General features: G+C 45.4%; 2 protein-coding genes across 4 annotated transcripts in view; one reads left to right on the top strand and one right to left on the bottom strand.

Moving 5' to 3' along the window:
- tmem178bb (transmembrane protein 178Bb) overlaps positions 1-13,249 on the top strand; it is an 83,453-nt gene that overhangs the window by 4,129 nt on the left and 66,075 nt on the right. Inside the window, exons 1-2 of one of the 2 annotated variants that reach the window (XM_082510394.1) lie at positions 6,810-6,905; positions 7,155-7,845. In XM_082510394.1, the coding sequence (XP_082366520.1) occupies positions 7,464-7,845 (382 nt within the window). In that variant the 5' untranslated portion in view covers positions 6,810-6,905; positions 7,155-7,463. Of the gene's footprint in view, positions 1-6,809; positions 6,906-7,154; positions 7,846-13,249 lie in introns of those variants that run through there. The other variant, XM_082510395.1, reaches the window with a different exon arrangement.
- On the bottom strand, positions 10,264-12,716 carry LOC309692152 (uncharacterized protein). 2 transcript variants are annotated; one of them, XM_082510392.1, is made up of 4 exons: positions 11,803-12,716; positions 11,500-11,604; positions 10,450-10,536; positions 10,264-10,313 (listed from the first exon to the last, which is right to left on the bottom strand). In XM_082510392.1, exons 1-3 carry the CDS (start codon positions 12,668-12,670, stop codon positions 10,472-10,474), a joined length of 1,038 nt encoding a protein of 345 aa, XP_082366518.1. In that variant the 5' UTR covers positions 12,671-12,716; the 3' UTR covers positions 10,264-10,313; positions 10,450-10,471. The 2 variants fall into 2 exon arrangements, with proteins under 2 accessions (XP_082366518.1, XP_082366517.1); XM_082510391.1 differs by having other exon boundaries at positions 11,500-12,716.

Raw genomic sequence — 13,249 nt, forward strand, 5'->3', positions numbered from 1 at the left:
CTCACCTGTCAAATAATATGTGCATCCAGCCTTTACATTACAGCCTTTACATTACTTGTGGCTGAAGAAAGCTGTGCTTGTTTCATCTCATGGCAAAGTGTATTTATCTCTCTCTGAAGGCATTTTTGTCTCATGTTAACAAAGACTGCAGATGAGCAAGCTGAGGGGCCAGCAGCTTGTTTCTGGTGGTTTGTGCATGCTCGTTGTGGATAAACTGCCACTCTGTGACTGAACTGATGGAAGGTATGGTGCCTACTGTTCTGAGATCAGTTAGACCAGCTACAGTTGATGGCAATATTATTAGCCCCCGTTATGAAATTAGACAGCACTCTTGATTTCAGTGTGAAAATGACCATTAACAACAAGTCTTTTTGTATAGTGTGTCTGCTTCCAAAATAAATATGTCCACTAAGTTTAATTACAATATTTTATTGATACACCAAACTGAAAAAAGGGCAAAAATGAAACATCCAAAATTATTAGCCCCATGGCCATTAATAGTCAATACTGTACCCTTTCTGAGCCACAACTGACAACAATCTCTTAGAGTAGGTCTTTACAAGGTTGGCACAGGTCTCCTGAGGGATTTTGGCCTATTCCTCCATTGCAAACTGTTCTAGCTGCTCCAAATTGAATGGTCCACTCCAGGATCTTGGTTTTGGTATCCTTGAGGAACTGTTGGACTAATTTTGATGCATGCTTTGGGTCATTGTCTTGCTGGAAGACCCAGCGATGACCTAAGCCTAGACTATGAGCAGATTTCTGCAAATTCTCCTTCAAAATGTCAACATAATTTCTTTTTTCATGATGTCATGCAACCAAACAAGGCTTCCTGTGCCCGAGGCGCCAAAACAGCCTCACAGCATGATGTTCCCAACTGTGCTCCTGGGCCCTATTTCAGGAAGCCGGTTTAGAAAACTCAGAGTGAAAAACGATACTCAGGGTTGAGTAACCCCGAACTGTCCAACTCGGAATATTCGGTTTCAGAAAGGCTGATAACAATTAGTTCAGTCAACGCGGAGTTGCTTTAACCCCAAGTTAAGCGCGCGCACGAGGATACATAAAGCCCTGATTAGTGGAGCACAGATTAAGCGAGTCACCATGGAGACGGAGGGAAAGAAGGCGCGGTCAATGTATTTTACAGCGCTTGAGGCCGAAATTCTGATGGCAGCATATGCCGATAACATGCAAATTTTGCAGAAAAAAAGTAACACAGCCTCAGCTGCAAAAGAAAGAGAGCATGCATGGCAAAACATAGCCGACAGAGTCAATGCGTGAGTGTTAATATAAACATTGATCGAGGGATTTCCACCCATTTAACACGTTATTTTATCATATGTTATTTTATTTGTTATGTTATACATTTTATTTTGTGATGTGATGTGAGCGCAGGTGCAACCCAACAGGCCCCAAACGTTCCTGGCAGCAAGTAAAAATGAAATATAAAAATATAGTCCAAACAGGTGAGGTGTAATTGTATTATGAGCCATAGTGCTTGGTCTGTTTGTCCTATATAAATCAATTGCAGTTAGAGGCTACATTAATTTCCCCTCTGTAAGCACTTATTGAAATTATCTGAGCACATTACAAGTACATATTTGCTTACTCTGTATGCTCAAATGTGACCCGTTATAGCCAACAGAAAAAAAGCGGAGGCCCGAAAAACAGGTGGAGGTCGTCCACCACCACCACTCACAGAGGCTGAGCAGTTGGCTTCCACATTTGTGATAATGTTGGCAGCATCACATATGATCTTCACAGTGCAGAGAACACAAATTAGCATCCATTACTATAATGAAATAATTTGTTAGTTTGAAATGCTACAGGGAACTATGTACCTGTACATTAATGCTGTGGAAAGACTTCCTGTTCACATAGTCTCCTTCATTTACTGAAGGAGCAATGATTGGAATGTGAGTGCCATCTGTACAGCCAATCACGCCTGGGAACCGTGAGAATAAATGTAAAATTTAAGTAGTAGTTCAAATATCACCACATCATGAATTAAGTTTTGTTCATCCTGATACCTGCAATTTTGTGGCATCCCTCTTTGATAAATCTTGTGGGTCTATGACCGGGGAACACCACAAACGAGTACAGGAGACGTTTCAGTGCAACTGTAACATTCCTGACTGCCCGACAGACGGTAGCCTTGGAAACGTGCTCAGCGTCACCAATATTATACAGAAAGCTCCCGTTTGCAAAAAACCGAAGTGCAATACAAATAATATGTACAGAACTGAGAGGATGTCTGCGATGTGTCACATGAGCAATATTAGGCCTGAGGATGTTATTCAAATAAATTATAGATTGTGCTGAAAAACGGTAACGTTCACACAGGAAATCATCAGGAAATGATCAAATGTCCGAACGCGCTCTAATCACTCTCTCCCGGCGGAGAGCTCTGCGGAGAATTTGGGCTTCAACATCTACTGGCTCTTCAAGGAAGGAGCACGCCATGTCTGACACTTCCTACAGTCAGGTTTCCGACAAAGGGGCGGAGACAGTCAGGGTTAGTTGAAGTAAACCTGCTAGGGGGCAGGTTAGCTTCACGGAGTGTGTCGTCATAGTAACTCGCTCAGAATTAATCTAAACTCGCTTTGTGAAACCGAAAACCCAGAGTTTCCGTTAACTCAGGATATACTTACTCAGAGTTTGCACTAAACCGGCTTCCTGAAATAGGGCCCTGGGGTTGAAGGCCTGTGGCTTTCTTCGCCAAACATAAGCAACAACTGTGCTGAAACAGTTCCAGTTTAGTCTCATCAGATCAAAGCACAGACTACCAAAACTCATCTTTACCTTTCAAATGTTCATGGGCAAACCTCAGTCGGGCTACGATGTGCTGCTCTTTGAGTAAAGGGGATGTTCTGGGACGATGCTGCTAAAGTCAATGAAGAGCCGTCACAACTGTGTTCCTTGAAACATCAACTCCAGATGCAGATGTCCGGGGTTCCTTGCTGACATCTTTGACTATTTTCCTCTCCAGAGTTCTTGAAATCTTGTGCTTACGGCCACGGCCAGGTTTGTTTCTTACAGAATTCGTCTCCTTGTACTTGGCAATGATGCAACATACAGCATTTCTAGACACTGTGAATTGCTTGGAAATGGCAATGTAGCCTTGCCCTTTATAACGAGCCTCTACTATCTTTTTTCTGAGCTCCAGAATTATTTCCTTTGTCTTTGGCAATGGTCAGTAACAGTAACTCTCATGTGTTCAAGTCCCTGTTCCTTGGACCCTTTCTATGCTGATTGAATGTTGTTAGGAAGCCAGTTGACTGCACACCTGTGGTTTCAAAGCTGATTGGTGAATTGATCAAGGAGTTTTGAAAGCAAACATTCACATAGGGCTAATATTTTTGACCACCCCATTTTTTTATTATATTTGATATAAAGCAAGCCTAGAAATGCATTTTATAATATACCAAAAGCTACTAAATAGCGCTGGTGAATGTTTGATTATATCAAGTTTCATCAATGCTGCAAACATTGGGCAAAAGTTTAGCAAAATGATCCAAAATTCCTGGGGGGCCAATAATTTTGGCCTCAACTGTAGCATTAGCCAGTAAACGAGCTTCAGTAATTTAGCATCATAATAAATGGGATTCTCTTGCTAACAGCCTTGGGCAACAAGTGTGACGTCGAGAAGATGGAGTTTGAAAAAGTTTTAAATAATTCAGTTAGCATGAGCATTAGCATGATGGAGAGGGGGACGATGGCTCTGACCAAGTTGAACAGGATAGCAGAACGGTGAAGATGCTCATGTAGAGTGCATACAGGCAACACTAATGGTATGCACCCTACCACTTTATCATGGTAAAAAGGTGTAGTGAAGGAAGACAGTTTGAGGATTCTTATGTTAAACCACTGAGTACATGTGAAAGATGAGTAATGTTTACTCTGACAAACGTTGGATGAATTTCTTAAACTAAGTCGACACAGCAAAGCGAATTCGTTTGCTGAGTAAACATAAAGGCTGTGAAGTTCTTCCTTTATTTGTATTTTGTCAGTGTTTCTTTCTTTTTCGACTTAGCTCATTAGAATTACATTTTCATTTTGTTTTTTACCAACTGAAGATTTTAAATGTAGAGCCGTTCCAGCAGGGTTCTGTTAGGGTCTTGTTTAATATTGTTGGGCTCCCTGTGTGACTATTTTTCCTTGTTCTCTGTATTTCTAGTTTAGGTTGTGTTGTTTGTTATTAGGCCCCTTTTCATGTCCTGGTCTCGTCTCTGTGTCCTTCCCTGTGAAGTCTTCCTCTTCTCCAGGTGTAGTTGCCTGTTTCCCAGTCATGTTTCTATGTGTCTGTCTGCTTTCTCTCACCTCTCTTGGCCCTCTCCCTTTGTTCCCTGTATTTTAGTCAGTCTGCGCCTCAGTTTGTGTGTCCTGTTTTATTCTGCAGCCACTTGTCCCCGTCTCACCTCTTAGACTGTTGCCAGCCGTGTTCTCCAGGTGTTTCCTCTTTGTCCTGATTCCCTCTTGTATTTAGTGTCTGTTTCCCTCTTACTGTGTGTCCTGTCTAAGGCTACGTTCACACTGCAGGTCTTAATGCTCAATTCCGATTTTTTGATCAAATCCGATTTTTTTGTCTGCTCGTTCACACTACAAATAAAATGCGACAGCAAACGCTCTCTAGTGTGAACGCTCAAAGCGGCCCGCATGCGCAAAAGAAGATGTCACACACAACGCGCTCTGTTTAGACCCAGAGCAACAGTATTGTTTGACTGATGGCCCTTAATATAAAGACTTCGGACTTCACGTTTCCCAATTTTTGCTTTAAGTTGTTTTGTTATTTACATAATAATGTAAATTTACATAATACTTTACATAATATTTTCATAATAATGTAAATAACCTAATAATGATCCTTATTGCTGTTTAAGAGAGGAGCGGTGCTTCAAAGGATAGCTGCAGATTTCTGTCAGAATCTGCAGATTAAACAGTACAAATAAAATGTTTACGTTGTCTTCCCAACAGTTTCACTGACATCTACGCTGGATGGCCAGGAAGCGTTCGCGATGTCGTATCGGGTGCTTCTCCGGCGCTGATAATTGGCTTCAGTCTTGTGTCGGTGACGTAAAAGACGGATTTAATGCGACATGACCGTTCAAACAGCAGTCGCTTTCTAAAACATCGGATATGTATCGGATTCAGGACCACATACGAAAGTGACCCAGATCGGATTTGAAAATATCGGATTTGCGCCGTTCACACTGTCATAGCATGATCAGATATGGGTCGCATAGGGTCAAAAAAATCGGATTTGATGCGCTTTCGCCTGCAGTGTGAACGTAGCCTAAGTGTCAGTTCTCTGTTTGAACCTGTCTGTTGGTATTTGCCAGTTCCAGTTTCCGAGCACAGTCCCGTCTGCTGTCTGAAATTTGGATCTGCAAATGTGCCTGCCACACACAGCGTTTCCTGCCAGCTTCCTGCAAACACTGCTCTGTGTTTTGACTGCACTTTCACTCTCGATCAATACTTTACCATTTATTATTTTTCATTCTGTTCAGTTTTTTCCCAATTTTCATTTAAGCCGAAGCTACTTTGAGAAGTTGAATGGATCTTTTGAATCGTCACTGAATTGATTGCAGCTCTAGGTGGCACCCGGAGTCTATTGCTCTTTAATAACAGAAGATGGCGCCAGATATGAAGAAACAGAAAGATTGTTCTGGATGTTTTCAGTCCAAATTTTTTAAAATGTGCATTTTTTATGTACCTCAGTGAATTGTTTAAGCAGCTTCGATCAGCATAATTATGACCAATCATAAATTCCTTTAGCTTCCTTCTAAATATGTGACTCAATGTCTTTTTGTGCTGCAGTGCTCAAACACCTCCAAAACAAATGTGTCAGGCTAAATAAACAGCATACAACATACTAATATCAATATTGCCTACATTAACTGAAAAGCAGCTCTTCTGGGTCCTAAAATAGCCGGTTTCTGCAGAATATGGCATATTCTTTATGGGTGATGAAAAGTTTAAGAACCAACACTACTTGAATTCAGGGAAACATGGTTTCAGCTGTCCCTTCATTTTAATGTGACCCAAAATGTTTGAGCTACACAGACATGAACATGGACCATAGTTATCAAAACCACCTTTGAGGTGAATGTCTCCACCAATAAACACTCAGAAGAACAGTAATACCAGCTGCTGCTGGTCAGTCCACCAACATATGCTTTATACACTATGACTGACAGCAGCCTGTTCAGGAGCTGAAGCGATGCATGGTCACGTGACTGTGTCAAACATATGTTGTATTCCTGCAGGAAGCACTTATTGAGGCAAAACACTAGAAACAACTGAAAACCTATTTCACATGATCACATTTGGAAACTTCACAGCAGAAATTCCTGTTTTGCCCCCCCACCATTAGTTTGAAGGGAACGGCTCAGCTTTCAGTGTTTCAAGCACAATGTTCTAACACTGTGAGGAATCTGGTTACCACAGATCGATACATCTGTAGCACATCTGTATATTTGTTCATACAATACCTGTAAATCTGCCCGTCTGTATAGCAATATAAACATCTGTATACTTAACTTATTTGTACATAATCTGTTCATATTCCCACCTTTATTCCTACCCGTATTGGTATATAATCTGCTCCTATTGCTCTTACTGCTCTTGCACGTGTGATTAGATTCAAACTGTAATGACAATAAAGTTGAATCCGAATCAAAAATCAAACCTGACTGGAGATTTCACGCGGGCAGCTGTAGTCATGTAGCCCGTGAGCTGACGGCGCTGCTCCAGACAGACGGGTGCTGATTGGTCAGCGCACAGGCCTGATGTGTAGCAGCTGCCGTCATCCCCTCAGACGTGCTGGGGATGCTGACTGTGGCGCTGATACCCCTGCGCTGTGCTCTGGCTGGTGGGCTGCGGCTGCGTGGGCTCTGTGGACACATCAGGTTGGTTCTCTAAACTATGAGCTGCACGTTATAGGTGGTGCATGTTCGTGCTCCTTCAATCGCACCCTTACATTCGGTAAATACGGCTGTATAAATCACTCGTTGCATGTTTGCACTCTTCCTCGTTCATCGTTACTGTCAGTGGGTGGGTTCTGCAGTGGTTCGTGTCACGTATGGCCTACTACATGTTTAACTAAACCCTTAGCGGCGTGCTGATGTGTTTTGTGCTTGATGGTGTCGCCCTATCAGACAGACGGATCCGTGGCTGGGAGCTGAAATGAGATAAGCGTCTTTTTCTCTCCGCCGAGGTGCTGCAGCGCCGCGCACGCAGGACGGACGTGGGCACTTTATCACCGAAAACCTCCGCGTCCGGGGATTAAACGTATTTGTCTGCAGACTGTGCCGCCGGAAAGGTTCGCCTTCCGTTTGTACATAAAGGTCACCCGGAGGATGGTCCCGACGCTGCTCTCCAGAGGTGATGTGAGTTGAAGCGGTGGGGAAGCCGCAGAGGAGCTGTCCGTCTGTCGAGGTGCTGATGCGGCTGTGACAGAACCGAGCATGGCTGCGGGGAAGTTACTGCTCTACGCCGGCCTCTCTCTTTCTCTTTGCGCCCTGGGCATGCTGGCCGTGGCGATGTGCTCCGACCACTGGTACGAGACAGACGCCAGACGGTACAGGGAGCGGTGCCGAAGCTTTTCCAGCCGCCGCAAGGACCCGGGCTTCATCTACATCCCCAACAACAGCCTACCGCTGCGGGCCAGCCGGAGCAGCGTGTCCCGATGGCAAGAGAAGCTGCTTTTGGCCCGGAACAGACGGCAGCTGTTCGCCATGAGCGCCGCAGATGAATGTAGTAGGCAGTATAACTCCACCAACATGGGGCTGTGGAGGAAATGCCATCGGCTGGCCTTCGACCACGAAATCGAAGAGAGCATCCGGAAAGGTAAGACAAGAATGACACAGACGTTAGAGTGACAGAAACACGATGGATGTGCTGGAACATGAGTCGCAGGAAAGGATTCAGGCTGCTCTGTGGTCAATGATCGCACAATATAAATCATCCTGTTCTGGAAGCTCATGTTGCTCCACGGGCATGGCTCAGGGTTAGGGCCTGTTGTCATGCTATTTGCATGTTGACTATGACGCCGAGCAGCAGTGTGTGTGAACCTGCTCCTGCAAAATATGACATAATCGTTTCAGGATGTGCACGGGCTCGCCAAGCACTCAGCGTGAAACAGGAAGAGCTGCTTGTTAAGGAAGGAGCTAAAGAGCAGTATGTGACACTCTGTGAATGAGTAATGCAGCATTGCAAATCAAAAATGTTAACTGTGCTATAGTACAACAAGTATGTGCAGATGATCAGGACAGTACAGACTGTGGTACTGTCCACATTACTTCATCAACAGGAACTGGAGCCAAGTTACTCCCTCACTGACACAGCGTAGCTTCACATATGAGGGATTTGTTTGTGATCCTGGGATCTTTTGCTCGTTAGAAGAATGTGTAAACTGCTGCACTATGGAGTCACGTCACCTTTGTTTGCTATTATAAAGTGTAGCTTATCTATCAAAATAGAGTCAGGCGAAACCTATGAGGACCATATGAGACATGGTCGTTTTAGTACTGCTTATGCAAATGTTAATTCCTGCATTTAAACAAACACCCACCATGATTTGTATATTCAAAGTCCAGGTCCGTCCTTCTGCCTCTGACTGTGCTTCACAGGCGAGCTGCGTGTTAAGGCAAGGAGGATGAGCTTTCTGATGGAAGTTACTGGCTCGAGTCAAAAATGGAACAAGACTGTGTGTGTGTGTGTGTGTGTGTGTGTGTGTGTGTGTGTGTGTGTGTGTGTGTGTGTGGTGATATGTGCATATGTGTGTGTGAGCTGCAGCTGTGCCTTCCTTTGACGATGCCTGAATGGCCTTGATGGCCTACCATCTGCAGTAATGGGCAGCCCACAGTCAGAGCTCTCAGTGATCAGATGAATGCCTCCATAGAGAGCTCTGATCTGTTCCATCTCCATCAGCTTGGAAAACTATGTGTGGTTTGTCTCCATGATGCCTCTGAGTGTCACCTCACAGTAATGGATCGATAAGGACGTAGCTGTGGGCATAAACCCTTAAATCCATGCACGATGCATGTACAGTTGTGTGATCATCTAACAACTCCTGTAGCTACATGCAGCTGCTTTACAACAACACAGTCAGCAGTGACAAGGTTCAAGGTTCAAGGTTCAAGGTTCTTTATTATTTGTCACATGCATAGTTATACAAGTATAACACACAGTGAAATGTAGCCTGACACGCTCCTCGACATGTGCAAAAATTGGGGGGGGTGGTGTAGAGGAAGAACATATATATATATATATATGTATATATATATATATATATACACATATAGTATATACATTGTGCATGTGCAGTAGTAGCAGCAAGCAGGTGAATTCTGTACATTAATATGAATAGACATCTGACTATTTTACAGGATAGACAATATAAACATATTTAAAATTAAAGGAATTGAAATGTACATTGTGCCTTGGTTTAGTGTCTGGAAGAGTCCTGTCTCAGTCAGTTATAGATGATGTGAGAGGGCGGGTGTGTGTGTTTAGGGCACGGATGGCTTGGGGATAGAAGCTCCTCTTGAGTCTCTCTGTCCTTGCCCGGAAGATGCGGAACCTTCTACCAGATTGCAGAAGTTGGAACAGTTTGTTGCCAGGATGGGACGGGTCCTTCAGTATCTGCGCTGCTCTAGTCCGGCATCTCCTGGTGTAGGTGTCCTGAAGCGGGGGGAGAGCAATCCTGCAGCAGCGTTCTGCTGTACGGATCACTCTCTGGAGAGCTTTTTGGTCCTTCACACAGCTGTTCCCAAACCACGATGTCATGTTCTGTGTGAGGATGCTCTCCACAGCGCCTGTATAGAAAATCCTGAGGATCTTTGGAGAGACCCTGAACTTCCTCAGTTGTCGTAGGTGATACAGGCGCTGCCTAGCCTTTTTGGTCTGGACCTGAATGTGGGCAGCCCATGTCAGGTCTGAGGAGATGTGGACACCAAGATACTTGAAGGACTGCACCCTCTCCACTGGAGCTCCATTGATGATAATGGGCTTGTAGTCTCTGTGCTGACCCCTTCTGAAGTCCACCACCAGCTCCTTGGTCTTGCTGACGTTCAGCTGGAGGTGGTTGTCCTGGCACCACGATGCCAGATTCTTCACTTCATCCATGTAGGCCGTCTCATCGTTGTTGGAGATGGCACCCAACACCACTGTGTCGTCAGCAAACTTCACAATGGTGTTGGAGCCATGGGTGGCCACACAGTCTGAAGTGTAGAGGGAGTAGAGCAGTGGCGAGAGGACACATCCCTGAGGTGCTCCTGTGTTGATGGTGATGCTGTTGGAGAAGCACCTGCCCACTAGAGCAGGGCGATATGGCCAAAAATATTTATCACGATATATATTTGAAAATTTGCGATAACGATATAACCGACGATATAATTGATGCGAGACAAAATACAACTCCACAACATTACTATAATATTAATGACTAACCTCGTATTATGGATGGATTATCTCAGTTGTTCTCCTGACTGAAGTTTGGTCCGTTTACAGCATCCTGCCATGCGATTGCATTTGTCTCTAACCATGAAGAACCTTCACGTTAACTTTTATAAGTGGAAAAGTGTTAGCGTTCGTCCTCCAGCTTCACTGTTTATGTTATGCTAACATAGCTGTGTCGCTAGCGATCACGTAGCACATCATTATATACCAGCTAGCCCAACTTCAGTAACCCTACAAACGTCACTGCTGTTTAGTTTCCTGTCTTCATTTATGTTGGAAGTGATAGCAGAGCTGTACGTTTGATTTTTTTTCAGAAATCTCTCCGTCAGAACATGCTATATCATGCTTAGGTAACTAGCGAAACTAGCGAGCTAACTTCCGCTAGCTTCCTGCTAACTTCTAACTCCGTTAAATGTAATAACTTTTGTTTTCATGGATGCCTGGAAGTTAAACTTTATAGTTACACCTGGTAAAGCAGCGATGCTGATCGTTTTATTAAAGATGAAAGAATTTAGACAGTTTTTAACTCTAAGTGATGCTGCAGTGTTCGTTTGACCTGAAGAATACGGAGTTTAGGACCCAGATTACTCCCAGATTTTAGAGCATCTTAGTCCGACAAATACGACAATAACGACGGCCGCTTGCATGTTCTGCAAAAAAATGTGCTTTGTTGTGTATCTGACGGACAAACACCAAACCAGTTCCACATCACTGAAGTTGCATCATTTTTACAAACCAATTCTGGTTCATCTGTTTCACTCAACAATCGGCCATGTGCGTATGAAAACAAAGGCACTGCGCATGCGCGTTTCATTTTCCTATCGTTGCCTAACATTATACCGGTATTACCGTGAACGGTATAATATGGCCCAGCCCTACTGCCCACCCTCACCACCTGAGTTCTGCCAGTGAGGAAGTCCAACACCCATGCACACAGACGGCTGTTAAGTCCCAGATCCCTCAGCTTTGTGAACAGTCTGCAGGGCACTATTGTGTTAAACGCTGAACTGTAATCAACAAACAGCATTCGCACATAGTTACCCTGTTTCTTGTCCACGTGGCTGAGAGTGGTGTGTAGGACGTGGGCGATGGCATCCTCTGTGGATCTGTTGGATCTGTAGGCGAACTGCAGCGGATCTGTGGTGTCTGGGATGGAGGAGGAGATGATGTTCTTCAGCAGCCTCTCAAACACCTTCATTACTACCGAGGTCAGTGCAACTGGCCGGTAATTGTTCAGGGATGAGGGTTTGCTGTTCTTGGGCACAGGGATGATGGTGGATCTTTTGAAGCATGTGGGGACCACAGACTTCGCCAGGGACTCGTTGAAGATGTAAGTGAACACACCTGCTAGCTGGTCAGCACAGCAGCGCAGCAGACGGCCGGTGATGCCGTCTGGCCCCGCCGCTTTCCTTGTGTTCACTCTCCTCAGTGCCGCTCGGACGTCACGCTCCGCGATGCTGGTCACCGGTCTCTCGCTGATGACGTCACTGTCCTCGGTAGTCAGGCGGTAGATAGCATTAGCCGCCTGGCTAACCTCGAAACGGGCGTAGAACCGATTCAGCTCGTTGGTGAATGCAGAGTCGGCGTTGATCGGCGCAGTGTCCCTGGCTTTGTAGTCCGTAATGGTGCGTAGTCCGTGCCACATACTCCGTGTGTCGCCCTGGTGGAAGTGGGACTCCACACGTTCCCGGTACCGGCGTTTGGCATCTCTCACCGCGCGCCGCACGCCGTATGAGGCCGCTTTGTAGGCGCTCATATCGCCAGTGGCGAGACCCGCGTTGTAGGAGGCGGTCCTGGCGTTTACTGCAGTGCGGATCGATCTGTCCATCCACGGTTTCTGGTTTGGGAATGTGGTGACTCTCGCAGTGGGGATAATCTCCTCCGCTAGCATACTGACGAAGCATACTGCTACTTCCGTAAACTCGTTGATGTCGACTGCGCATGCTCTGAACATGTCCCAGTCTACGTCGTTGAGTGCGTCCTGTAGCGTAGCTTCTGATTGGGCAGTCCACCGTTTTACTTCCTTCGTGGTCACGTCTTCCCTCCGTATGCTTTGTTTATACTGGGGGATGAGGAAGATGGCGTTGTGGTCAGACTTCCCAAAAGCCGGGTGTGAGACCGCTTTGTAGCCCTGCTTGTATGGCGTGTAGCAGTGATCCAAAATCCGATCCCCTCTCGTTGGACACGAGACATGCTGGTAAAAGTTTGGCATGACTTGTCTGAGGTTCGCTTTGTTAAAGTCTCCTGCTACAATGAGGGCTGCGCCCGGGTCCTTGTTTTGAAGCGAGGTCAGCACATCATGTAATTCGGACAAAGCCATACCTGTGTCCGCTTGGGGTGGGATGTAGACCGCCGTGGCGATGACTGAGGTGAACTCACGGGGCAGATAGAAAGGGCGGCACTTAATGCTCAGGAACTCCAGATGTGGCGAGCAGCCGCTGGAGAGAGTAGAAATGCTCCTGGCATCACACCACTTTCTGTTTACCATGAAACACACTCCCCCACCTTTGGTTTTGTTCGACTCTGCCGTTCTGTCCGCGCGGAGCACAAAGAATGAATCCGACGGAGTTACGGCCTGGTCCGGCACGGTGGGGGTCAGCCATGTCTCCGTGAAGCACAGAATGTTGCAGTCCCTCATGTCACGTTGGACACCTACAAGCAGCAACCTATTAGAACCATATTTTACCAAATTACTGCTGCAACTACACCACAAATACAATTGCTGCCAATTCTTTTAGTGATACTGGTATTACTAATACTACTGTTCAAAGTATAAAAGTTCAGTGGGAAC

This window comes from Aulonocara stuartgranti (assembly GCF_965226115.1).
Source record: "Aulonocara stuartgranti genome assembly, chromosome: 17".
NCBI classification, from domain to species: Eukaryota; Metazoa; Chordata; class Actinopteri; order Cichliformes; family Cichlidae; genus Aulonocara; species Aulonocara stuartgranti.

Bases quoted from the DNA above. Each gene is read 5' to 3' on its own strand.
- LOC309692152 (XM_082510391.1), bottom strand. From the start codon at position 12,670: ATGCCAAACTTTTACCAGCATGTCTCGTGTCCAACGAGAGGGGATCGG. The intron at 10,537-11,499 runs GTAACTATGTGC...CTTCATGGTTAG, and splicing joins CCACGTGGACAAGAAACAGG to AGACAAATGCAATCGCATGG.